General features: G+C 49.5%; 1 protein-coding gene and 1 long non-coding RNA gene across 7 annotated transcripts in view; one reads left to right on the forward strand and one right to left on the reverse strand.

Moving 5' to 3' along the window:
* The window catches only part of TRAPPC9 (trafficking protein particle complex subunit 9), a 472,116-nt gene extending 460,670 nt beyond the window's left edge, over nucleotides 1-11,446 (forward strand). For all 6 annotated transcript variants that reach the window (XM_021088861.2, XM_085021612.1, XM_085021607.1 and 3 more), the window contains 2 exons: nucleotides 9,766-9,986; nucleotides 10,654-11,446. In XM_021088861.2, the coding sequence (XP_020944520.2) occupies nucleotides 9,766-9,986; nucleotides 10,654-10,821 (389 nt within the window). In that variant the 3' untranslated portion in view covers nucleotides 10,822-11,446. The remainder of the gene's footprint in view (nucleotides 1-9,765; nucleotides 9,987-10,653) is intronic.
* The window catches only part of LOC106507414 (uncharacterized), a 36,517-nt gene continuing 13,111 nt past the window's right edge, over nucleotides 4,275-27,680 (reverse strand). The window contains exons 3-5 of the long non-coding RNA XR_014843314.1: nucleotides 23,922-24,474; nucleotides 11,934-14,722; nucleotides 4,275-4,733 (exon numbers count right to left, since the gene is read on the reverse strand). This is a non-coding gene — a long non-coding RNA (uncharacterized LOC106507414). The remainder of the gene's footprint in view (nucleotides 4,734-11,933; nucleotides 14,723-23,921; nucleotides 24,475-27,680) is intronic.

Raw genomic sequence — 27,680 nt, forward strand, 5'->3', positions numbered from 1 at the left:
CAAGGGCGGGCGCCCCACGTGTCCATCCACAAGGCAGCGGATGACAAGCCGTGGTACATCCACGCTGTGGAAGCCCCTCCATCATAAAGAGGAGCAGCGCGGACACGGGCGCCCATGGGGTGGGCTTGACAGCGCCACGCTCGGGAGGAGAAGCCAGTCACAAAAGCCCGCGTCTCTGGTTGTGTTCACATCGAAGTCCTGGGCCGGGAGTTGCAGGGCTGGAAAGTTGATCGTGGTTGCTCAGGCCGGGGGGACAGGAGGGAGCAGGCAGGACCGTGAAAGGGTGTGGGGTTTCTTTCTGGGGTGATGAAAATGTTCTCACATTGCTTTTGGAGTGATGGGTGCACCGTTGGGGTATAGGTGAAATGTCATATACTGTGTGGCTTGTGAACGAGATCTCGATGAAGCTGTTTCGAAAATTAAGAGACGCCCCAGAGCCCAGGGTTCCGGTAGGGCTGGGTGCTTAGCTCTGCCAACTGTGCACAGCGGGACAGGGGTTGGTCTGAAGACTCTGCGAGGCAGTACCTGTGAGGCCTTAAACTGTGGCTGGGATGCCACTGGGCGTTCCTGTCAGCCACAGGAATGATGACGGTGCCTGCAGGAAGGAGGCGGGAGGCCTGGGTGCAGGGGACTGAGACGGGCCCATCCTCTGAGCTGTACACCTGCTCCTGTTTGGACCAGGAAACCCCGAGAGTGAATCGCGCCTGGCAGGTCGGCCCATCCCAAGGGCCATGCCTCCCCGTGTTCAGGGCGCTGAGAAGGGCCACCTCCCTTCAGGCGCAGAGTGCAGTAGAGGCCGCCTGTGGGGAGCCCAGACGGGGGACTAAGCCAGCCCCTCCTGGGGAACGAGGAGAATCTGAGGCTGGAGGACAGAGCCCCCACGGGACTCCAGGCCCCCCCCCCCAATTCCATGACCGGATGATGGACACTCCGTCAGGGCCCCAGGCCTTGGTAACTCCATCACCCCCTGCACCGCAGCATCCCCCCAAATCCCACTGAGGCAGAGCTGGTCTCTGTTCCTGCCAGGAGCACGCGAGGTTGGGGAGAGGGGGCTTGGCCCCGTGTCAGGTGCCAGGCGGTGGGGGCACTGAAGACTGCCTCCCCTCCCCTCCCCCCGCCCCCGCCACTGTGGGGTGCGCACGTCTCCCCCATCCTCAGCGCTCCCGCCGCGTGAACCCCGGCTCCCAGCGGCTGCCCTTGGCCAGAGCGCAGGCTGGCACCGGCCGGCTGCCTTTCTCCTCGTGCCTGGCCAGAGCAAGCCCGCAGGCCCTTTCCTCGGCTCAGCTTCTATTTATAGCATGTGTTCCTGCCAGAGCCTGTCGACGTGCTGTAGCATAAACGTGGCAGCCGTTTCAGGAGGAATTCTGGGCCAGATAAAATTAAGTCCGTGACTCTGGCTGGTATGAAAAGTGAAGGAGAAGCAGGGCCGGGGGCGGGCGGGCAGGAGGAGATGGACTGTGGCCCCGTTTCATGCTGTGAGAGAGGAGACTGATGGCTCCCGGGAGGTTTCCTGCAACAGGAGATTCTCCCGCACAAATAATCTCCTCCACAAAAGCCTGCCCTGCGAGCTGGGATCCGAGCGGGGAAGTGGCAGCTTGTCCTGGCATCCTCTCCGCGGGGGCACTCCGGGGATGTGGCCCAGGCCCCCGAGCACCAGATGGAGCGACGGGGCCTGAAGGGGGCAGGTACCCCAGCCGCAAAGCCCGTTCACCTTCTCTTTCATTCGTCCATTCCTCTTTGCAGCAGATGTGGGAGAGAAGGTGCCTGCCTGGCCTGGGTGGTGGGGCGAGGAGGGCGGAACACAGGTCGTTAATGCCCAGGGGGTGGACAAGAACTTTGAAAAGGAGGTGTGGAGGGTGTCACTGTGGGGCCAGAGACCTCTCCGGGGGGAGGGCCCAGGGCAGGGAACAGCAGGTGCAAAGGCCCTGGGGCAGGGATGTGCCAGAGGACCAGGAAGGAGGCAGCAGTTGGGGGCCAGGGAGGGCGGAAAAGCAGCCCCTGGGATGGAGGAATCTGGCTCAGGGCCGTGCAGAGCCCCAGAGACCAGGGCCGGGGTAGAATGTGGTCAAACTCCCTTTATTCTGAGTGCCAAGAGAATCCAGGGCCAGGCCAGGAGCACACAGGGGCGTGATGACATGGCCCAGGCGAGGGCCTAACCGGGCAGTAACGAGATGGAACCACAGGGTAGCTGCCGTGACCTGGTTTCTGTGTGGGAAGCTGGCCTGGGCTGGGACAGAGCAGAGGCTCTGATGAGGATGGCCACCAGGCAGGGCCTGGGTGTCCCAGGAGCCACCTCAGTGTGACCTCCTGTGCCCAGAGGCCCTGCCCCGTGGGGCCAACCAGGGGGGAGGGCTTTCAGGGAGGCGGTGGGAGAGTTTCGTTTTGGTCAAGTTAAGGCGAGACCCCTTTACCTGGGCGGGAACATCCGGGTGGCCCAGGGGAGCAGACGCCTGGCTGCGGCCACCTCTGAGTCCCAAGCCCCTCCTGCTCAGCCCCGCAGGCTGGCTGCCTTTCCTGTCCCTGGGCCCCCCCACCCCCACCTGGAGGGGCCCGAGGGCAGGGCACGACCCGGGTGTTCAACACACGTGTGTAAGATAACCAGTGCTGTGACCTTGGCCTCGGGCCTCAGGTTTTAGAAGCCGGAGGCTCGCGGGTGGGTTGGACAGAAACAGCCTTCGAGTGCCCTCCTTCTGGTACTTGTCACAGAGGATGGGACACAGCTGCCTTTCTGGCTGAGGGACACAGGCAGGGCTCAGATCACGCTGTCCGGCTCCAGGCCTGGGAGGCCGTGGCGTCTTGGCCCCTGAGCAGCACCCGTGTGGGGCTCCTGGGCTGCTCCCGCAGTGTGCACACCCAGTGGCCTGAGCAGCACGAGCTTCTAGCACAGGGCCCTGGAGGTCAGGCTAAGAGGGGGCGGCAGGCTGGGGGCTGGGGAGATCCCAGGTCCTGCCTTCTGGGTTCTAGAGGGCCTGCAGCCTTGGCCGGGTCCCGTCTTCAAAGCTGGCCGTGCAGCTCACACAGCGAACCCTCTCCTGCCGCCTCTTGCCCTCGTAGGGACCTCGCTGATGACATGGTGCCTACTGGTTACTCCAAGATACTCGCCAGCGCTGAGTCCTTGTCTCACTGCAAAGTCCTTTACCGCCTGAGGGAACACACTCCAGGACTCGGGGCATTAGGGTGTGGACACCTTGGGGGGGTGTTATTCTGTCTACCGGCACCATCCCCTCTGGTGGAACAGCCTCAGGCTTCCAGGAGCTTCTAACGCACAAGCCTCAACCTCTCAGAGCAGGAGCTCTGCCTGTCCCACCCTCTGCTCCCCAGGAGCCCCAGGTCGAGATCCCCACGCAAGGCTCCCGGCAGCAGGGGGTCAGGGGATGGGCTTCCTGGCTGGGACCCTGCTCCCTGCAGCTGGGACATTCCAGATCCCAGATCCCAGATCCCAGGAGTGGTCACCTGCAAGGACTGTCCCCGTGCTGCTGTCTCGGTCCTTGCTCCCCGTCGCATCAACACCTCGCTGGCGCCCCTTCCCCCGTCAGCAGTCACAGCATCTTGCGGCTGAGGAAGGGCCCCGGAGAAGCTGTATAAGCACAGAGTGTCCCCTTTGGGGATGAGAGCTGGTCAGGGGCCCGGCCCGCTGCACGCACCCTCCACCGCTGCCCAGGCTGGACGTGAGCCTGGCGATGCGAACGGCCGCTGAGGCCGCTGGGCGCCCCGGCCCCTCTGCCGACGAGTTCCCGCTTCTCACAGAACCTCTTTGAGGTGGGCTTTACTGTTATCCCACCTAAAGGCGAGGAAACCGGGGCTCAGGGAGGGCAGGCACTGGGGAATCAGGAGGAGCTGCTCAAACTGCACATCAGCAGGAATCCCCCCAACTCCAGCCTGGGGCGGGGCGGGGGGAAGGTCACACCCCCAGGAGGTGGACAGTGACGGGGGCCTGACGGCCGACCCTAGAGGCCAAGGGGAGAAACTTGACCCTACGCCCCCAGACCTCAGATGCAGGGTTTCTGTGGGGGTCTTGCTGAGCCCGCCCTGGACCCTATAGGAAGGCTCCCTGGCTGGCTGGGAGGATCCTTGGGGAGGGGATGTGCCTGCGGCATGGGACACACCGGTATCCCCACCCCTCCTTGGCCAGTCTGCTGTGGACGCAGAGGAAGGGCTAGCCCACCTGCCCCACCTCGAACATGCCCTGACTGAACATGTGGTTCTCATTCCTGCCCTGACTGAACATGTGGTTCTCATTCCTCTGGGCGATTCAGGAACGGCTCCATAACTGCTTGCCCTACAGAAATTTTTAATGATGTCTCCCCTCTCCCTTCCGAGTGAGTTCTAAGTCGCTGGTGCTCAGTTGGGGCTTCTCCTCTCTGGGCTCAGCTGCTCCTTCCAGCCTTGCTCAGCAGGGCTTCCTTGCGAGAATGAGTCCCTCTCCCTGGCATGGGACACAGCTGCCCTGGTGCAGAGTCGGAGGGCGGATCCATCGCAGCGGGGGTGTGCAGGTGGTTTTCAGACCCCTCTGAGCACAGCCGCCACCCCACCACTGTCATTGCTGTTTGCTGAGATGCTTTTCACTAGATTTCCCACGCGGTCGCCTTGGGTCCCAGGGGAGGCCAGCCCAGCTTTCTCGTCAGTTCGGGAAGCATGCCACGCTCGCAGACAAAGCAGACCTCAGCCCCACTGTTTCCTCCAGGGACGCAGGAAGCTTTGGTGCTCTTGGACCCAGATTGGAGCTACTCGAGCTGCAGGGTGGAAGGAAACACAGAAATTCTTTTTCTTTTTCTTTCTTTTTTTTTTTTGAGCACAGAAATTCTTGATTTGGCAGGCAGTCATTGTGGGTGCCAGGCACTGGGGTGGCGTGACCAGCTGTCCCAATTTGCCTGGCACTGAGGGGCTCTCGGGATTCAGAACTTTGGGTACTAAAGCCAGGAGGAACCTATGGCTGGGAACCCAGCAGGGGGCGAGACAGGTGGGTCCTGCCCCTCTAGAGGGTTGCCCTCCTCCCCCCTGAGAAGGCAGGCAGAGGCCATAGGCTACCCAGCCCCGGGCAGGGAGGGCGCAGCTGGGTCCTCTCTCCACCTCTGAATTGTTGCCTTCAGATCAGATCACTGTTCTGGTTTTGCAGATGAGGCGGAGGAGGCTCGGCTTGGCAGAGGCCTCCTCCAGGATGAGGGGTTGGGGCAGAGCCAGGGCCCAACCCCGCCTGCTGCTCAGCCAGGGGTCAGCCCCCCCACCCCTGCCACCCTGGCCCGACCTGGGGACCACAGGCCCTACCCCTCCTTTTAGGGAAGATTCTCATAGGGGCTGTGTTCATAGCCTCCTTCCCCTTGTCATTGTCCCCCCGGCAGGGGGGAGTCTAGAGCTGGGGGTCAGGGAAGGGTTAAAAAGGCAGCGCCAGGCAGGCTGGGGGCTGTTCTGGAGACAAGCCATAGGCCAGCCCTTAGCTCCCCTAGCAAGCGGCCCCCACAGCTCTCTGCGAGGGAAAGCAGAGCGGAGCTGCCGTGCACCAACCACCCTTCCCTGATTTGCAGATAATCTTATCTTCCCCGTAATGGAACAAGCAACTGACACCTGCTCTCTCCACACGAGGTCCAGACTGCACCTGGCCGGGTTCATCGTTCACACACATTATTGGGGTCAGGCCTGAGCAGGAGAGACTGTCATTTCCCCCGCTTCTCAGGCAGGAAACAGGGGCCGAGGACAGAAACCACTGTCCCGCCAGTGCTGTCACTCGAGACGCAAGTCCCATGGAGTTCCTTTCGTGGCTCAGGGGATACGAATCTGACTTGTATCCATGAGGACTCGGGTTCGATCCCTGGCCTCGCCCAGGGTTAAGGGTCTGGCATTTCTGTGAGCTGTGGTGTAGGCCACAGATGCGGCTCAGATCCAGTGTGGCTGTGGCATAGGGGGATCTGCAGCTCAGATTCAACCCCTGGCCTGGGAACTTCCATATGTGGGAGGGGCAGCCCTAAAAAAAAAAAAAAAAAAAAGATGCAAGTCCCTTAGATGTTTGCTGTCTGCTAGGAGAAAAGACAGGCTTGATGCGACTGGGACCCTTTAGAGGGGTGTCCTCAGAGCCAGAACTCACCATTTCACACACTGTGGCCCACAGGGCCGTGTAGCACAGTGGTTACATCATAGCACACCGTATCTCATGTTAGTGATGGTACCGGCTCCGTTTTATACACTAGGACCCTGAGGTTCAGGAGCCGTGATGACTTGTCCCGGGTCACAAAGCTAGAAGCAACAAAGCTTCGGTCCCTCCAATCCCAGCTCTTGTCTTTAGCAGAACAGAGCAGCCAGGACAAAGAGCTTGTCTTCGTGCATGGCTGCCGTGCACCAGACACCCTTGAAAGTGCTTTCATGCTCTGTAGCTAGACCTGTGAGGGGGGACCCAGTCGACCCAGCTCAGGTGTCCCTGCATGTCCCAAAGTATAGGATGCAGCAAAAGCAGGGTTTTGAGAGCAAGTCATGGCCTTAAAAACATATGTTGGGAGAGAAAAAGGTGTCTTCCTCTCCAGGAAGCCCACCTTGATGCCATCCCATGCCTGCACTGAGTGAAGGGCCTCTCCTCTGGGCCCTATAGGAAGCACTGCCCAGCACACACACACACACACACACACACACACACACACGCACGCACGCACACACACACGCACACACATCTCACTCTGTCTTTGCAATTCAGCATGGCCGAACCCTTGGCTCACCTCTTACTCTCAATGGATTGTCAACTTTCTCAAGGTTGGACTTGTGCTTTTCTGTACTTCTTACCACCTTGGGCCCAGGAATCAGAGATCTTTGCAGCCTCTGTCAGCTCCCTGGTGGAAGCTCTGCCCCGGGTGGGGATAGGGGTGGATCCTGTGAGCTGCGTGCCGGCGGGAGGTGGAGCATGGGGTGATTTCTCTACCTGGGGAAGGTTGGAGCCTTCCTGGAGGGCAGTCTACCCTGATATCAGAAATATTAAAAAATTGGAGGAGTTCCCGTCGTGGCACAGTGGTAACGAATCCGACTGGGAACCATGAGGTTGCGGGTTCGGTCCCTGCCCTTGCTCAGTGGGTTAAGGATCTGGCGTTGCCGTGAGCTGTGGTGTAGGTTGCAGACGCGGCTCGGATCCCGCGTTGCTGTGGCTCTGGCGTAGGCCGGTGGCTACAGCTCCGATTCGACCCCTAGCCTGGGAACCGCCACATGCTGCGGGAGCGGCCCAAGAAATAGCAAAAAGACGAGAAAAAAAAAAAAATTGGATTTCCCGTTGCGGCTCAGTGGTTAACAGATCTGACTAGGAACCATGAGGTTGCAGGTTCGATCCAGTGGGTTGGGGATCCAGCATTGCTGTGAGCTGTGCTGTAGGTCGCAGACGCGACTCAGATCCCACGTTGCTGTGGCTCTGGTGTTGGCGGCTGCAGATCCGATTTGACCCCTAGCCTGGGAACCTCCATATGCTGCAGGAGCAATCGTGAAAAAAAAAAAAAAAAGCAAAAAAAGAAATATTAAAAATATTTTTACTTTTGTCCCAATAATTCCATTCCTGAGACTGTATCCTAGGAACACAAGTCCAGAATTCAGATAAAACTCAGTGGAAAAATGTGTACATCAGAGGTGTTTATGTACTGAAAAAGTGGACACAGCCTAAAAGTGGTTGGATGAATAAACCGTGGTGTTTTCCCTTTCACGGAATCCTCTGCTGCCTTTGAAGACATTCCCACAAAAATGTGGAACACACTTATGCTCTCGGGGTCCCAGAGAGCAGACGCAAAACTGTGAATCAGCCCCCACTGCTCTGATCACAGGAAAGACGAAAACAGGCAAGGAGATATTCACCGCTATGCTAGGTGGTTGTTAGGGGAGGGGCTGGAATTGTGTGGGATTTAAAAAAAATTATTTTTACTTTGATACACTTTCCAAATTTTAACAGCGTGCTATAAAAGCTTATGATTTGGGGCGTTGTGGCTCAGCAGGAACGAACCGAACTAGTATCCATGAGGACTAGGGTTCGATCTCTGGCCTGGCTCAGTGGGTTAAGGATCTGGCGTTGCCATGAGCTGTGGTGTAGGTCACGGATGTGGCTCAGATTCCGTTTTGCTGTAGATGAGGTATAGGCTGGCAGCTGCAGCTCTGATTCGACCCCTAGCCTGGGAACCTCCATATGCTGCAGGTGTGGCCCTAAAAAGACACAAACAAAAAATCAAAACAAAAAACAAACTTACGATTTTAATGAAACAAAACATGAGGGGAGGTTTGATCTCAGAAGGCTTTGCTGGGAAAGTGAACTTGCTGGGGGACATTGTGCGCCGTTCCTTGATCTGCAGACATACCCCCTCTTCAGCCCACCCCACCTGCTGGCTCCCCACTGAGCCCAGAACCTGGGTGCTCTGCTCTCGGCCTCCCTCTGTCTCTTGTTCCTGATATGGTCTCTCTCTACACACACACACACACACACACACTCACGCGCCCTGGAGGTACCATGGCAAGATCAGCTGAAGAGATGCCAGCACGCCCTGGGGACACCCACCTGCCTCGGAGCGAGGGTCTGCTTGGCCCCTCCCGGCCCGGCCGTTCTCCCCACCCGTGGATCTCCAGTGGGGAGCCGGCCCCTCCCGTGGGCAAGAGGGTCTTCCCCGCAGTCCCCTGGCGTCAAGAGCAGCGGCACTGACGCGGGGGGTGTCCCCCCCGGCCTCTGCTGCGGGAGGCTGGCAGTGATGGGTCAGGCTCATGACACACGTGAGGAACCCCTAAATGGCAACACGGACAGGTGTGAGGAAGTAGATGGGTGACACTGTCGCATCCTTCCTCCTGGGCCTGCGGACGTGACGAGGCCAGCTGGCCCCTGGGGCTCAGGGTTGGCCCTCAGCCGTCACACGGCCAATACCGAGTGGTGTGAAGCCCTGTTGCAGGCCTTGAACCCCCTTCCCTGGCTTCCGTAGCTGGGTCAACAAGCTGATGGCCTTCTGGTGGCGGGAAGGACCCTTACTGACCATGTCGGTGTCCAGCGCTGCCAGAGCAAATAACTACAGACTGGGGCTCTTGAGACCACAGGGGGTGACCCTTGCAGCTCAGGGGGCTGGGAGTCCAAACTCAAGGTGTGGGTGCTCCTCGGAGGGGCTGGGGGACACTGCCACCTGTCCTGGCCCCTCCCCATAGTCTCTGCCTGTCTCCCCAGAGCCCCTCCTGAGTCACTTCCTCTACTGTTTCTTTTAAGGACACTTGTTACTGTCAAATCATAGCCTGTGCCTCGCACCCGGGCTGAAAGCGGGTCCCCTAGGCCCACCTGCCTGCTGTCCTGCCAGAATGTCATGTGGTTTGGGGAGAGTGGGGGTCATGACACGGCCTCTCCGGTCTGCCTGCCCCACCCTACCCCACCCCTCCTTCCCTGCCTCAGAGGCACTTGCCCTGCTCCCCGTGTCTCCCAGGTCCTACCCCAGCTAGAGTCCCTCCAGCACGGTGCCCCCAGGGCCACCCCAGCCTTCCCAGGGGGGGATCGGGGCAGGTGGTTCTGCAGGTGACTCGGAACCAGGATGGACTCCTCGTTCTGGGCCCGTGCTCAGCATTCTCAGCCCCCCTTGTTCTGAGTCCCCCACCTGGCCTTCCTCCCCCCCGGGGCCAGGGTCAGCATCTGGAGGCCCTCGGGGACCTGGCACAGAAGGGGCAGGGGCCTTGGTGGGTGAAGAAGTGGGGAACACGTGGATGAACTGATGAATGAGCGAGTGAATGGAGGAGGAGAGGGAGGCCAGCTGGGCGGGGCCCTGACAGTGTCGCATCTCCCGCTCCCTGCAGATGTGCTGGTGGACGGACAGCCCTGTGACCACGAGGCGGCGGCCTGCCGGGTGGGCGACCCCGTGCGCCTGGAGGTGCGGCTGACCAACCGGAGCCCACGCAGCGTGGGGCCCTTCGCCCTCAGCGTGGTGCCCTTCCAGGACCACCAGAACGGCGTGCACAACTACGACCTGCACCACGCCGTCTCCTTCGTGGGCTCCGGCACCTTCTATCTGGACAAGGTGCGTGCTTGGCCCCCAGTCACTGGGTCAGTGTCCCCTGTCCCCGCCCCTCCTCCCATGGCAGACTTAGGAGTCCGTAGACACGGGGCCTCTCTGTGTTGACCCTTGTCCACCTGACTCGCCTCGAGACCGCAGACAAGTTCACTTCTCTGTCCCCGAGTCCTGGGAGCAGAACCAGGATGGCGAGGCTACCCCAGGGCTTGTTAAGAAGCTAAGGCGAGTGAGGGCGCCCAGGATGGCATCAGATCTCTGTGCCACTGTCACTGTCACCCTACCCCATGCGGCCAGCTCCTCCCTGCTCAGTGGTCACTGTGAGCTGGCCCAAAGTGACTGGTGAGGTCACAAGGAGCCTTCCTTCTGACGACACAGCCCTCCGGCTCTGCTCACCTGCTGAGATGGCGCCTCTGCCCCAGGCACCCCCCCACACTCCCTGACCCCCACCAGCCCAGGGAGGGAAGCGCTGTCAGCTCCTTCCAAGGATGGGAGGTGAGGCCCAGAGAGGTGCAGTGACTTGCCTGGGGTGGCCCAGCAAGGAAGCCCTGGAACGCCATGGGGACCAGGCCTGGGGTCCTCCCCTCCCCCGCTGCCCCCATTTCTAAGTGGACTCAGGGGGTCTCCTCGAGGCCCTGGAGCCCACTCCCAGCTTGACGCCTCTTCCTCCCCCTAGGTGCCACCGTCGGGCCAGGCAGCCTGCCTTGGGGCCCTGCTCTTCCTCTACACGGGCGACTTCTTCCTCCACGTCCGCTTCCATGAGGACAGCTCCAGCAAGGAGCTGCCGCCCTCCTGGTTCTGCCTGCCCAGCGTGCACGTGCGCGCCCTGGAGGCGCAGGCCTAGCCGCTCCGGCCTGTCCCAGGGCCCTGTTCCAGGTCTCCGCTCCCATGGGGAGAGGACTAGAGGGCCACAGGGACCTGGCCTGGCCCCCACCCCTGGACAGGGGACAAGACCTTTGCTGCACCTCCCATTCCCTCCAGCCCTCAGCCCCTACCCCTCGCTTCCCCGCCTACCTGCAGCATCTGCTCTGGGCTCTACAAGGGGGGGCCCCCAGACACAGCAGCCTCCCTGCTTCCCATACTGTCCAGGCTCCCCCTGTTACAGCCTAGCATGAAGGCAGATGCTGACCGAACCCAAAAGTGAGGCCCCGCCTAGCCAGGCCCTGGGTCACTGCACCTGTTCCTGTGATCTGGGGTTCACAGGCCAGCCTTAGGAAAGTGGGCATCAGGAGGGGAGCAGGGGAAGGGGGGACCCCAGTCCCTTGGCCCTGGGAATCCCCGAGGGCTGGCTCTTCCCCCAGAGCCCCAGGGAGCCCAGCCAGGAGAGACCAGCTGGGACCACCTGCCCCCGGTGGGTAGATGGTCACCTGTTCTGTGCCCTGGGCTGGTTCCGGCTGGGCTCGGGGGTCCATGGCCTGCGTGTGTCTGTGTCAGTGACAGATTCTCCAATAAAGAGCCTGCCTTGCTTCCCTGGTGGTCCAGCTGCATCCATGCACCTGCTTGTCCCGTGTGATCAGGAGGCCGCCCCCCAGCTCATCAGACCCCAGCTCAGGTGGGATTTCCTGCAGCAACCCACCCGTTTGGTGGCGGTAGGGTGGGCCTGGGTCTGTCGGTCTCTGTGGCCCCCCAACCCCCTTCCCTTGCCTGTGCTTTTCGGGACTGGTTCCCAACCTTCTCGGGTCACTGTCTTGGGTCCCACACCGTGTTTCTTGGTTCCCACATTGGCTCTGGCGATCTCAGCCTCTCACTTTCTCTCCTGAGGTCTGCACACACTTGGAAATATGTTTGGGGGTTACACAGATGTCCAGAAGTTGGGGTGCAGATTGAGGCTGTGCGTCCCCCAGCAGCCCTCAGCTGCGCCCCCCACACATGGTGAGGGCTGCTTTTCCCCACGCCATCCTCACTCCCTCTGGGTCATCCAGTCCCCCAACCCACTGTCTCCCAGCAGCCACCCACCTGCAGCCCTCGCTTCCAGCCCGGCAGGTTCAGAGTCCATTCTCTGCCCGGCACCCCACCCTTACTGAGCAGGCTTCCTGAGCAGAGTTCTGGGGCCAGAGACAAGGCGAGGGTCCCAAGGCACAGAGCAGGGGTCGTGGGGGAGCCAGAGGGATCCGGGACCCTTGGGTCACGCCGTTTCCACGAGGCCACCCAGGCAGCAGGCTTGGTTGGGACCAACCCACACACAGCAGCAGGAGGATGAGCAGCTGGCAGGCTGTCGTGGGTCCGAGGTTCCTGGCCCGTGGGAACCCCCAGCTTCAGAGACAGGTGCCCTTTCACGGAGACTGGTACACCTGGTTTAGAAAACATCCCAGCAAAACTCTGGGTTTAGGGCAGCGAAGAACCCAGGCTACCTGATGCGGGGCTGCAAGTGTCCTCTGGGTCAGTGCTCCCCGGTGCCGGGCGTGGCCAGGACTTGGCACTGCCTGCCTCACAGGGGCAAGGGCCTGAGTCTCCAAGTGCCCGGAGCACAGAGCCGGAGGCACCGAGCAGGATCCAAGTCCCCGATTCTCTGGCAGAGCCACCCCAGGTGACGTACTGGAAGGGGCTGCCTTCCACCTGTCACCTCTCCATGACGTTCTCGGTCCCCCCCGGGTCAGGCTGCCTCCCGTGGCTTTGCAGGCTGTGTGCCACCTGCCAGGTGCCCACCAGGAGGGCAACTGAGGGCAGGAGTCCTGCCTTGCCTTCGAGGGGCTCTGCCACCTGGGGTGGGGGGTGGGCACCTCATTCAAATGGCACAAAGCTGCCACGTGGCCCATGCTGGCCCATCCCCTCCACTCCATTAGCATCTGTCCTCAAGGGCCTTGCCTCTCACAGAGGCCTGCCCTTAGCCGGCCAGCCCTCCGCCCAGGCACACCCCGGCTCCTCGCAGCCCAGGGAGGGTCCTCGTTTGACTGCCTCAAAGCAAACCCTGACTCTGAGCACAAGCTCGTCTGGGAGGTGGGGGGAACCCCTCGGGGGAACGAGGGACCAGGGTGGGGGAGAGGAGCCAGTGAGGAGCTGAAATTCTCCGGGAGATTGGGGGGAGTGAGAAACATGGTCTCAGGGTCCCCTGGCCCACAGGGCTTCATTCCCGCAGGCCAGCCCGCCGTGGACGTGAGTGGATCAGATACCAGCCTTGGGAGCCGGGGCCATTGGACATTCCAAGAAGTCTTGGGGACAGGGAGTGAGATGTGGGGCCTTGCCCATGGCCGTTTTCTGAGACTGGCTGAGTGTGACATAATAGACATGTGATCTCAGACCTCAGTTCTTTTGGGGTGTGTATGTGTGCATTTTAGGGCTGCAGTTTCCCAGGCTAGGGGTCGAATCTGAGCTGCAACTGCCAACCTACACCACAGCCACAGCAACACAGGATCTGAGCCATGTCTGCGACCTCCACCACAGCTCTCAGCAACACCAGATCCTTAACCCACTGAGCGAGGCCAGGGATCAAACCTTTGTCCTCATGGATACTAGCTGGGTTCATTACCACTGAGCCACGACGGGAACACTTCAGCCCTCAGTTCTTGACACAGCATTTTCATCCCTTGGAATTTCCTGGGTGACAGGAGCGTCGTTTGTTCTAAGGAGGCGGTTCTGGGTGGGCTCCTGGATGGCTTCAGGGTGGGGGTGTCACAGGAAGACCCAGCATGACTAGAAGCTTGGACCTTTCTGTCCCAGCACATCCTCCAGGCAGGGAGGGAGGTGGAGATTGAGTTAGTCAATCGTGCCCACAAGACAAAGCACCTATGGAGTTCCCCACAGGGCAGGGCTTACAGACCTTCCAGGCCGGCGAACACAGCCCCGAGCTGAAGGTGGTTCCCCGCAACTCCATGGGGACAGAAGCTCCCGCGCCCAGGACCCGCCTTCCAGACCTCACCTGGGTACCTCCTCACCTGGCCGGTCATCTGCCTCCTTCGTGACGTAAGTAAACTGACAAACGTAAGTAAAGCGTCCTCCTGAGTTCTGTAAGCTACTATAGCAAATTCCTAACCCAGGAGGGGTCGTGGGAACCCTACATGCTTTTTAATTTTCTGAAACAAGTACAGCAGTTATCAGACAATTTACCAGGGGCACCAAGAGAGTCGTCTTCCTCCTCTGGGAGGAAGGTGTTGGAACTCACCCAGGCACCCTGAAAGATGACCCAGCTGAGCCCTGTGTCCTGCACGCCTCCCCCCCCCCCCCCCGGTCCTCGAGTGGAGGAGATGAACTGAGTCCGGCCCAAGGAGAGCCCTGCATGGGCTGTAAGCAGTCAGAGCTTTGCCATGGGGTCAGCAGGAATCAGGGAACCGTTTAGAGCATGGCTGCTGTTGGCGTTTGTGTGGCTGGAGTGATCCAGTGCAGAGCTGTTAGTAGGCGGTGGCCAAGGCAGAGAAGCCGGGCACAGGTGTCTCGGTGAGCATTCCGCATCCTAGTTCTTCAGGTCTCCTTGCGGTCAGCTCCTGGGCACCACTGCTCACAGCTGCTGTATCTGTAAGCTTCCTCCCTCTCCAGGGCCAGAGGAGGCTCAGCCAAGAATAGACCGTGTCCTTCTCACTTCACCAGCTAAACTGGCTGGGCTTTGCCCTCCTGACATTCATTCCCTTTGGGCAGAACAGGCCTGCAATGACCCCATAGTCACCTAGCCATCATGCTCTGTCATTCAGAATTCGCCAAGCAGAGCCCAGATCCGTGGGAAGACGTCTGAGGAGCTGAACCCCAGCTCAGCCACTTGTCAACTCTGTGACCTCAGACAGGTCGCTGACATGGAGACTCACATTTTTTTTCATCTGAATAAATGGAGATAAAAATACTTAGTTCATGGCCCTTCTGCATTAGGAATTTGATTTGATCTCAACACTCCTACCTGTGAGAGCAACCCCTTGGTAAAGGCTGGTTCCCGCCTCGTAACCTTCCCATTCCCCGTGTCCTCCACATCTCCGGCCTGGCATCACCAATCCTCTGGGAAGCTTAAGTGACATCTCTGTTTCCCATTACACCCCTGCACAGGTCAGTTTATTAGGGAGCATGAAATAATATAGGCAGATATTTGTTACCCAAATGCTCAAATGGGAAAGGGATTGCCTGACCAAGGAGGATTGCCTACTCTGTGACTCTGTAGTCAAGCAAAAGCCAGCCCAGAAGCCACTGTCATTAGATGTCTTCAGAGCCAGCCTGGGACCAGAGGAGAGAGTTGACTGCATGTGGTCACCTGGCTCCTGGAGCCTCTGAACAACATCGTAAGGGATTAAGGCAAATAACAAGTAAAGATCAAAAGAGGGCATCAGCCTGATGGGGTAGGGGCCCAGACTAAGTCTCCTACTGAAAACAACGAAAAACGATGGTAATTATATAAAAACCCTTTTGTGAGTACATCCACAAACTGGCAGGAAAGTGGGAAATACTCAGCCCAGTACCTGTGTGTAGGCAGAAGCCAGAAAGGTGAACAGCGAGCTGATGTCACTTTCATTTTGAGGGTTTTTGCCAAAGAAGGAGCGTCACCTTGTGTAGTCTCACAGAACAGGAAAGGAGGAAGACAAATCCAGGGCCCAACGGGGGAAGAATCTAATAGAAGACTGCCCCCATGAATTTGGGAGCCCTACCCTACTCAGAGTGGGAGTAGAACTGCCCTGTTTCAACACTTTGACCCCAACCCCAACCGGCCGTCCTAGGGATCTGCAGTCCCAGGGCCACTCCCTGAAGACTCACCCAAACTTCAAGTCATTCATTAACTTGAAAAGGATCCTGGATATATAGCAGCCCCACTGAAGCACACCAGACATACCAGAAGTAAACTGGAGGAAGCTACTCTTGTCCCAAATCTCCAAGGAAAATGGATAATTCAGAGTTTCAAAAGAAGGTCATTAAATACACAAGAAAATAATATATCGTACTGTAAGAGCCAGAAGTAACAAAATCAGCAAACTCAGGCTTGAAAGGAATCGGGTATTGACTTTATCAGACATGGACTACAAAATAAATATGCTTTATAGGTTCTGAGAAATGAAAAAGATTAAAATGGGTAAAGATTGGGAACATCATAAAATAGTTAAATGGAACTCCTACGGCTGAAAAATAGAGCCAAGGATTTCCTGTTGTGACTCAGTGGTAATGAATCAGACTAATGTCCATGAGGACATGGGTTTGATTCCTGGCCTTGCTTAGTGGGTTAAGGATCCTGTGTTGCCATGAGCTGTGGTTTAGGTCTCAGATGCTGCTGGGATCTGGCATTGCTGCAGCTGTGGTATAGGCCGGCAGCTACAACTCCAATTCGACCCCTAGCCTGAGAACTTCCACATGCCATGGGTGTGGCTCCAAAAAGCGAAAAAGAAAAGAAAAGGAAGGAAAGAAGAAAAATAGAGCTTAAATTAAATACCTAATGAATAGGTTGAAGAGCGGATTAAGCCCAGCTTGGGGGTGAACTAGTGAGTGAAAGAGCTGAAGATGTTATAAAAAATGCATCCCAGAAAGACCAGAAAATATGAAAAAGACTTAAGAAAGCAGAGGACAGAATGAGACTCTGTCACACACGTCTAATCAAGTTCCTGGAGAAGTGGGTAAAGAGGACGGAGAAATGGCAATATTTGCAGGGATAATGACTGAGGACTTCTCAGAATTGATAAAGACAAAAAGCCTGACAAAGTTCAAGTAACATAACATTTAAAAGACACAATAGACATGTCATAATGCAGTTTGAAAGACCAGATATAAAGGGATGATTTAAAAGGAGCTAGAAGACAAGACAGATCACTTTCAAAGAGGTGGAAATTTGATTGACAACTGACATCTCATCAGCAAAAACGAAGTCCAAAAGTCAGTGGCATAGGATCTGAGTGCTGAGCAACAAAATATTTTTCAGTAGGTGAAATAATTACATTACATTTCCATGTAAACAAAAACAGGATTTTCCACCCCCAAAACCTCACTAAAGGAAATTCTGAAGAATAAATCCCAGGCAGAAAGAAATGGATACAAGCCAGAAAGTCAGAGATGCAAGTAAAATGGCATGCATGCAGGTAAATCTAAACAAATATTAACTGCATAATAATTATGAAGCTAAAACAGTTAATATACATAGCAAAATAACAAAAATGTAGGTAAGGGGATGATCAGAATCAAAGTATTCCAAAGTGCTTTAATTTTTATTTTAAAGCTTCAGAGGGAGGGTAAACATATTGAGTAACTTAGACTTAAGTTTTGGTGCTTTTATGAAAAATCTCAATTTTGGGGGTAAACATTAAGAAAATAAGTGGTATGAACAACTTATAAACTAGATGCTCTAAAAACTGGAATAAGGAAAACATTATTCAATTGAAAAGAAGGAAAAGAAAAAGGACCAAATAAATAAATGTAAATGACAAAAAAAAAGAAAACCATGGTGGTATTATTATCCTCATATTACAGTTGAGAAAAATGAGGCCCAGAGCAATTAACTAACACCTAGAAGTGGTTATAAAATAAGTTGTAGATGGAAACTAAAGTGTATCAGAACTTATAGTAAATTAAATATCCCAGATAAAAGACTAAACAAAACACACAAAATCCTGTTTATGATGTTTACAGAAGACACTAAAACATAAGAATGTAATAAATAAGTAAAATGATAGGGGGAAAATGCACCAGAAAAATCCTAATAAAAATCGGTATAGGAATTCCCTTGTGGCATAGTGGGTAAGGATCTGGTGTTGTCACTTCAGTGTCTCAGCTTGCTGATGTAGCACAGGTTCGATCCCTGGCCCAGAAACTTCCACATACTGTGGGGGCAAGGCTAAAGCAAAAAATAAATTACTTCAAGAATTAAAGATAAGATAATAACATCATGATGATAAAAGTAATAGCACCAAGAAGCTACAGTGACTCCAAATGTATATGCAACCAGTAATATAGCCTCAAACACATAGAGCAAAACCGATAGAACTGCAAGAAGAAACAGATAAACCTCTCACAGTAACTAAAAGATTGAGAAGACCAAAATTATTAAAGATACAAAAAGGTTGTAAAATTCCATCATTAATTTGATTTAATATATTTATATAATACACTCACCAGCCGTAGAAAGACATTTTTATCAAGCACATATACTAAGATTGCTTTATGGTCCAGTAAGTAGTTGAGGGACTGTTATCATACAGATAAATTATCTGAACACAATATATTTAAGTTAGAAGTCAGTCACAAAAAGATGATTATGAAATTCTCATGTATTTGGAATTTAGTAAACACTTCTTGATAACTCAGAGTTGAGAGAAGAAATCACCATGGAAAGTAGGAAATATTGAAATTGAACAATAATAAAAGTACATCAAAACTTGTATGATGCAGATAAATCAGTATTTAGAGGAATGTTTTATAAACTTAAGTGCTTATATTCAGAAGAGGAAAATGTGAAAGTTAATGAAAAAAGCACTGTCTCTAGGAGCTAAAAAAGATGGCAGAAGAGCGATCAAAGAAGGTAGAAGAATATATAATAAAGATAATATCATAAGTTAATAAAATAAGGAAGAGATTCACAATAGCAAAAAGCCAAAGGTTGTTTCTCGAAAAGGCTAATAAAATTGAGAAACCTCCGACTAGATTAACGAAAAAAGAAAAGGCACAAATAGCCACATTACAAATAAAAAAGGGACATCAGATACTGCAAACAGTAATAGAATATTGTAAGAGGAAATTATGAAGAACTTCATAACAATAAACTTGAAAATGTAAATGAAATATAAATTTTAATAAGTATAGTAAAAATTAAAATTTATAAAAAATAAGCTGAATAACCCTGAAACCACTAAAGAATTCAAATCCATAGTTAAAAGTCTTTAAAAGCTTTTCAATAAGAAATTTCCAGGCCCAGATGTTTTTTACCAGTGAATTCTAATTCAAGAAACAAAAATTTCTAATTATACACAAAATGTTTCTTAATATAAGAAAAGAGGTAAAATGGTCAGATGTGTTTTATGAGGCTAATATAACCTTGATATCAAAATATAACAAAGACAACATAAGAAAATTTTAGGTTAAATCATGCATCAATGTAGATGCAAAAAATTGAATCTAAATGTTAGCAAACAGATTCAGTGATATGTGTAAAAGATAGAACACTGTGATGGATCTATATCTATTCAGAGAATGAAGGCCTAGTTTTATACTGGAAAAGACATTAATGAATCCACCATATTATCAAGGAAGAAAAATCATATGATTATTCTTCTGGATGTCTGAAAAGACTTCAATAAAAGTTAACACTGTTTCATGACTTTCCAAAAAAACCCAAACCACCCAAAAACCTCTTAGTAATCTAGGTCTAGAAGATTTTTCTTAACCTAATGAAAAGATATATACAGCAAACATTTTTAATGTAAGCATTCTCTTTAAGATCAGGAACAAAATATTATTTTTAATGTAAGCATTCTCTTTAAGATCTCTTAAAATCAGGAAGAAAACAGAGAAGCTCATTATTTCCACTTTTATTCAGTATTGTATAACTGGTCCATGCCAGCACAGAAACTTTGATATAAAAACAAAAGGCTAAGGACTGGAAAGGAAGGAACAAAACTGTCATTATTTGCACATTATCATCAATTACACTGAAAAATTCCTAAAGAATTTCCCACGATGGGAACTCGGATCATCTGACTTTAAAATAGGGAGATCACTTTTATTCAACATATTATTGGAAGTACTAGCTACATCAATCAGATGTAAGAAAGCAAGGAAGGAAGGAAGAAGACAGAAAGAAAAAGAAAAGAGTATTTAAATTGGAAGAGAAGAGGTAAAATTGTCTCTATATGCAGCTGACATGATACTATATAGAGAAAACCCTAAGGACTCCACACAAAAACTACCTGATCTGTTAAATGAATTCAGCAAAGTGGCAGGATAGAAGATTAGCATTCAGAAATCAGTTGCATTTCTGTAAACTAACAATGAAATATTAGAAAATGAATATTTAGGTGTTCCGTCATGGCTCAGTGGTTAACAAATCTGACTAGGAACCATGAGGTTGCAGGTTCGATCCCTGGCCTTGCTCAGTGGGTTAAAGATCTGGCGTTGCTGTGGCTGTGGTGTAGGCCAGTGGCTACAGCTCTGATTAGACCCCTAGCCTGGGAACCTCTATATGCCTCAGGGGCAGCCCTAGAAAAACAAGAAAGAAAGAAAACGAATATTTTAAAAAACCTTTTAAAATTGCACCAATTAAAAAAGTGGAATATATCTGACTGAGGAGGTCAGATTTATATCCTGAGAAATATATATCCTGAGAACTATAAAATATTAATAAAGGAAATTAAAGAGGCTTCAAAGAGATGGAAAGATATCCCATGCTCCTAGATTGGAAGAATTAATATTGTTAAAATGGCCATACTACCCAAAGCAATCTACAGATTTAATACAGTCCCTATCAAATTACCCATGACATTTTCCACAGAACTAGAAAAAATAATCCAAAACTTTATATGGAACCATAAAAGACCCATAATTGGCAAAGCAATCCTGAAGAGAAAAAAAGAAGCAGGAAGTATAATTCTTGCAGACTTCAGACAATATTACAAAACTATAGTCATCAAGACAGTGTGGTATAGGTACAAAAACAGACATAAGGATCAGTGGAACAGAATAGAGAGCCCAGAAATAAACCAAGACCTCTGCGGTCAGTTAATCTTCAACAAAGGAGGCAAGAATATGAAGTGAGAAAAAGACAGTCTCTTTAGCAAGTGATGCTGGGAAAACTGGACAGCTTCATGTAAATCAACAAAACTAGAACACACCCTCACGCCATGCACAAAAATGAACTCAAAGTGGCTTAAAGACTTAAACATAAAACAAGAAACCATAAAACTCTAGCAGAGAACATAGGCAAAACATTCGCTGACATAAACTATACAAATATTTTCTTAGGTCAGTCTCCCAACAGAAATAAAAACAAACATAAACAAATGGGACCTAACCAAACTTACAAGCTTTTGCACAGCAGAGGAAACCATAAACAAAAGAAAAAGACAACCCACAGGATGGGAGAAAATAGTTGCAAACAATGCAGCTGACAAGGGCTTAACCTCCAAAATACACAAACAACTCATGCAACTCAACAACAGGAAAACAACCTGATCAGAAAAGGTGCAGAAGACCTAAATAGACATTTCTCCAAAGAAAACATGGATAGCCAGTAGGCACATGAAAAAAAAAAATGTTCAACATCACTAATTATCAGAGAAATGCAAATCAAAACTACAATGAGGTATCACTTCACACTGGACAGAAAGGCCATCATTAGTAAGTCTACAGATAGCAAATGCTGGAGAGGGTACAGAGAAAAGGGAATCCTCCGACACTTTCAGTGGGAATGCGAATTTGTATAACCACTATGGAAAATAGTATGGAGGTTTCTCAGAAAACCAAATAAAAAACACTACCACATGATCCAGAAATTCCACTCCTGGGCATACATCCAGACAATGCTTTCATTCAAAAAGATACATGCACCCCTATGTTCATAGCAGCACTATTCACAATTGCCAAGACACAGAAACAACATGTCCATCAACAGATGAATGGATAAAGAAGATGTGGTACATATATACAGTGGAATACTACTCAGCCACAAAAAGAATGAACTAATGCCATTTGTAGCAACATGGATGCAACCATAGATTATCATACTAAGTGAAGTAAGTCAGAAAAAGAAAGACAAATACCATGTGATATCACTTATATGTGGAATCTAAAATATGGCACAAATGAACCTATCTACAAAATAGAAACAGACTCACAGACATAGAGAAGAGACTTGTGGTTGCCAAGAGGAAGGACGGATGGGTAGACTGGGAGTTTGTAAATGATTCCATTTAGAATGGATAAGCAATGAGGTCCTACCGTATAGCACAGGGAACTATATCCAGTCTCTTGGGACAGACCATGATGGAAGATAATATAAGAAAAGGAATGTATATATATGTATGTATGACCAGGTCACTTTTCTATACAGAAGAAATTGGCACAACATTGTAAATCAACTATACTTAAAAAAATAATATAGGGATATTATCTTGGAATATATAGGTGGATCTAATATATTCACAAGGATCCTTAAAATGGAAAGAGGGGAACAAAAGAACACCAGAAGAGAGGTGGCATCATGAGAAGAATCTAGCCCACTGTCACTGACTTTGAAGATGGAGGAAGGGGCTGTGAGCCAAGAAATACCTCAGCCTCCAACAGCTGGTAAAGACAAGGAAACAGATTCTGCTCAGAGATTTGTCCACAAGAACAACGCCCTGCTGACATCTTGACTTTTGCCCAGCGAGACTCATTTTGGACTCTGATTTCCATAACTGTAAGATAATCAATCTGCATTGTTCAAGCCCCCAAGTGTATACTAACTTGTTATGGAAACAATAGGAAACTAACACAGAACTCAGGAATAAATCTTTTCCTTAACGTGCAAGACCATTACAGAGAAAGTTATAAATATTTATTCAAAGACATTAAAGCAGATCTAAATAAATGGTTGGAAGATTCTGTCTCATAAAGCTGTAAATTCTCACTAAATTGATCTATAGATTCAAGGCAACACCAATAAAAAATCTTAACTTTTTTGGGGGGGTGAAGCTTGGCAAGCTGATTCTGAAATTCACATATAAATGCAAAGGCCCAATAATAGCCAAAGTGTTCTCAAAGAAGAAGTCAAAATGCATTATAATGTTAAACAAGTAAACACTGTGGAATAGAAAAATGGGCCAATGGAAAGCCCAGAGACAGACCCATGCATCTAGGGACATATTATATACGAGGTACCATTCTCATGTGCCAGTAGGAAAAGGATAGATTTTCCTTAAATAGTTCCAAGAAAGCAAGTGAGTGGCCACAGGGAAAAAGAGGTATTGTCCCTACTACACACCATATATAAAAATCTATTCTAGGTTGAGACCTAAATGTGAAAGGCAAAATATAAAATATTTGGAAGATATTCAAGACATCTCATGATCTTAGGGTAGAGATAGATATCCTAAATAAGACAAAAAGCACAAGCCATAAAAATGATAAATTTCACTATACTAAAATTAAGCACTTTTGTTCATCAAAAAATACCACAAAGAAGCTGGAAAGACAAGTTGCAAACTGGGAGAAATATGAAGAAAGTCTCACACTGTAATGAGACTATTCAACCTGGAGATAATGTGTCACTTATGCTCACAATCCATAGAAAAGAGCAAGTTTCATGGCCTTCCCTTATTGCAAATGGGGCAAGTCTCTTCTAGGGAGGAGGGGGGAATGAGTACCAGTAATTTCTACCACTCTCTGGGAGGGTGAACTGGTCATACTCTATGACCCTACAATTCTACTACCACGTACACAACGTAATGAATACACAGTGGCTTGTGCAACATGCATCGTGTGCCAGAGTGTTTGTAGCAGAATTGTTAATAGCAGGAAAAAGGTCACAATTCCACATTCCATAGTAAGAGTGGAATGTGGAAATCCCTTGAAGCACATTTGTATAGTGGAATACTATATAATGCTGAATATGCAACAACTTGGGTACACCTCAAACATGTTAGTGGAAGAAAGCAGGCAACAGAAAAGCACATGCAATACAATTCTAACTACGTGAGGTCCCCCAAACAAATCTGTGTATTTGTCAAGAATATATGCACAAATGGTTTTTTAAAAAGGACAGAGACAAACAAGTGAGTGACTGACATAAAACTTAGCATGGATTCCCTCTGGAGTAAGAAAAAGAATGGGGTTTGAGAGGGGAAACAGGGGGCTGGGACTCAGGTAATGTTCCAGTTATTCACCAGGGCAGTGGAAACTTAGTTCTATGCCTTTCTCCAAAATTGAGATGTTCAATTCAGGCCCAAGTGACGAGAATTGTCAAAGACATGGCTTTTGGTTAAAAAAAGAAAGAAAGAAAGAAACCTCCTTTGGCATGGATTCAGCAAACCAATACAGAAATTCTTTCCTTCTTCCACCTTTAGAATTTAGTGTGCCATTTCAAACCTGCTGATTAGTCACAGTGTGTTCCTGGCAGACACCCAGGCCAGCTCCTCTGGAAGCCGGAGGAGGAGGAGCTCGGTGTGGGAGCATCTTCAGCACCGTGGTCAGCGACCCACTGCTGGCCCTTCCGAGACCAGCTACACAGGGATTCCGAGAGTTGAAGTGCAGAGGTCTTCAAAGTTGTGGCCCGATCCACCAGCAGGCAGAGGGTGAAACAGAACCCAGGGCTCCCGATACCTAATCCAGTCTTTGTTCTGTTGATCCTGGTTTTGGCTGAACAAACTGGAACTCCTCTCGGAACCAGGAAGTCATCAGGAGATGTCCATGTATGGCTTCCACGTTTGCCATTGAAAGCTTGGGCTCTGCAGTCAGTCTCCGCAGGGTTGAGATTTGGAGTCTGCCCGCACCGCCTGAGTGCTCTCGGAAGCCACTGCGCCTCTCCAAGACTCAGTGTCAATCATATCAACTCCCCACAGAGGTGCTGTGAGAATTCAATAGTTAGATCTTGTGCTCTGGTGCTCAGTGAAAACCAAGAAAACTCCCCTGCCTCAGTGGACTGCAGATCAAAAAAAAAAAAAAAAAATGGAACATTGAAAAGATGATGAAAAAAATTAGAGCCTGTTTTGGAAACAAACCCCATAAAAATTTCATATAAAATCTTGGTATTTGCTAACAGGTTTTTTGGTATTTTTAAATTTTATTGGCTTATAGGTGGCTTCCTATATTGTGTTAGTTTCAGGTGTACAGCAAAGGGAATCCGTTATACATATACACATATCCATTCCTTTTCAGATGCTTTTCCCATATAGGCTACCACAGGGCATTTAGTAGACTTCCCTGTGCTAAACAGTACGCCCCTGCTACCCACCTACTTATCCCCCACCCCACATTTCCCCTTTAGTAACCATACATTTGGTTTTGAAATCTTTGAGTCTGTTTCTGTTTTGTAAACAAGTTCTTTTGTATCATTCTTTATTAGAGTCCACATATTAGTGATCTCATATGATATTTGTCTTTCTCTGTCTGCTAACAGATAGTAAAACTTCCCTTGGATACCCTGGTCCTGTCCAGCCTGGGTCATTTGAGCCCCCTGATCATTGCCTAGTACGTCCTTACTTTGTCATGGAGAGACGCTTGGGGAAGAGGGGTGACAATAGTCTACAAAACATCTCCAAGGCTCCTCAACCTCACCCTGCTTTCCCACATTAACCTGGAAGGGCAATGCATTATTCTCTTGATTAGTTGCTGGTATTTTATTTGGAAATTTGCACCTATCTTCATAAGTGCCATTGGCCTACAGTTCCTCTTATTTTGTATCATTTGCATTCAAGTTATTCTAGATGCACAGAATGAATAAGGGAGTTTCCTTCCAGTCCTTTCTTATGGCCCCAAATAGTTTAAACAGTACTAAAATGATTAGTTCTTTAGAAATTAGATAAAACTCAGCTGTGAGCCTGTGATTCTGGTGTCTTTTCACTGATAGATCGCCAATCACCTTCTAATCTCTTCTATGGTAATTGGTCTATTAAAATTTTCCATTTTTTCTTGGGCTGATTTCAGTAATTTACTTTTACTAGGAAATCATCCATTTCCCTGAGGTTTTCAATTTGTTATCACAGAATTTCATATAATAGTCTCTCATAATTATTTTTATCTCCCCTGTATCTGTAGTTATATTGGTATGTCTGCCTTCTCACTCCTAATCTTGTCTAATTTTACTCTCTCTCTCACTGAGGCTTCATTCTGCATAATTGGACTCACGAGGGTTTTTTCTATTTTATTAGCCATTTCAAAGAACAAGCTTTTGCATTTACAATATTCTTTCCACTATTTAAATTTTTTTTTTCTATTTCATCAAGTTCCATTCTTATCTTTATGAATTCCCTTTTCTTGTTTCTTTTGTTGTTTTTCTTCCTAATTTCTTGAGACAAGTACTAAATATGATGTTTTGTTTAGTCTTTCCCCCTTCTAATGAAGGGATTTCAGGCTGCGTATTTCTAAACTGTTAACTTTACTCCATATGTTTTAACACGAAGCATTTTCTTTTTCTTTGTTTTCCAGATAGTACGTAATTTCTCCTTTGACTTTTCTCTTTGATCCAAGAGTTATACAGGACTGTTTTAAATTTGCAAGTAAAGTATGTTTAGTTCCCCTTTTCTTATGTATTACTACTTGTTTGGGCTATGGCTGGAGCATGACGCCAGTGAAAATTTTGTTCCTTTGTTTTGAATTTGGTCATGTTGTCTTGATGGCCTATTATATACTGATTTTCATCAGTGGCCTCTGGGCACATGAAAATGTATTCATTATTTGAAATATATATATATGTATAGAACCGTATATCATATATACATTCACACTGGTCACAATATTCAATTCTGGTGGTTTTACCTCACTGTTTTTTAATTTCAATTATACATCAAAGCAGAGAGGTAATGTCTGCTATACATTCATCACCAAGATTCAATAACCATGTACATTTTGCCATGTTTCTTTTTTTTTTTAACTGAGGTATGTAGAATTCAGCTATAGGCTTCATGGCATTTCATCCCTAGATACTTCAGTTTGCCTCTTTACTAAAGAAGGATGCTTTCCTACATAACCATGATAGCATTATTTCACCTGAAAAAATAACAGTGATCTTCTGTTATCTTCTAAAACTACATCCATATTCAAATTTTCCACATTGTCCCTGAAATGACTTTAAAAGATCTGATTTGTTCAAACTATGATCCAGTCAATGGCCATGTAATAAATTCAGTTGCTTCTTAATTTCTTTTTTCTTCCTTTTCTTTTTATGGCCACACTTGTGGCATACGGAAGTCCCTGGGCTAGGGGTCGAATTGGAGCTGTAGCTGCTGGCCTATACCACAGCCCCAGCTACACTGGATCCAAGCCACATCTGCAACCTACGCCACAGCTTATGGCAATATCAGATCCTTAGCCCACTGAGTGAGGCCAGGGATGAAACCCACCTTCTCACAGACACTATGTTGTGTTCTTAACCCACTGAGCCACAACAGGAACTTTTACTTCTTAATTTCTAACTGCTTAATTTCTAACTGCTTAATTTCTAATACTCTTGTCCATTTCTCATAATAATCTGCTGTTGTCTCTCACAATAATTTTATTATTTATTTATTTATTTATTTATTTATTTATTTATTTATTTAGTCTTTTGTCTTTTCAGGGCCGCACCCGCAGCATATGGAGGTCCCCAGGCTAGGGTTCCAATCGGAGCTGTAGCCCCTGGCCTGTGACACAGCCACAGCAATGCCAGATCCAAGCCACGTCTGCAACATACATCACAGCTCGTGGCAATGCCAGATCCTTAACCCACTGAACGAGGCCAGGGATCAAACCCACCTCCTCATGGATGCTAGTTGGGTTCGTTAACCTCTGAGCCATGATGGGAACACCTTTAATTTTATTTTTATCAAGTTCTCTTTCCTAGTAAGTTTTGATTATATATTTAACTTTTTTTCAAAAAAAAAATTGCAGGCCAATGATTGTCTAGCACTTCATAGTATAACATTCTAATTTAAAAAGAAGTAACCTTTTTGAGATTAATATTTGCCAGTCTTACTTTATTTTCATTCGCTTGATACATGTAAATATTTTCTCAGCAATTTATTTAAAATATCTAGAATATTTTATTTCAAGAGCATTTCTAATAAACAGCTGATAATTGGCTTTCTTTCTTGCTTTTGCTTGTTGAACTCGACATGACAGTGTCTGTCCTTCAGTGGGAGAATTCAGTTC

Source organism: Sus scrofa, chromosome 4 (assembly GCF_054392235.1).
Source record: "Sus scrofa isolate SSC_HxYL_T2T_F1_AM1 chromosome 4, Sscrofa_HxYL_maternal_Yorkshire_Landrace_v2.0, whole genome shotgun sequence".
Lineage (NCBI taxonomy): Eukaryota > Metazoa > Chordata > Mammalia > Artiodactyla > Suidae > Sus > Sus scrofa.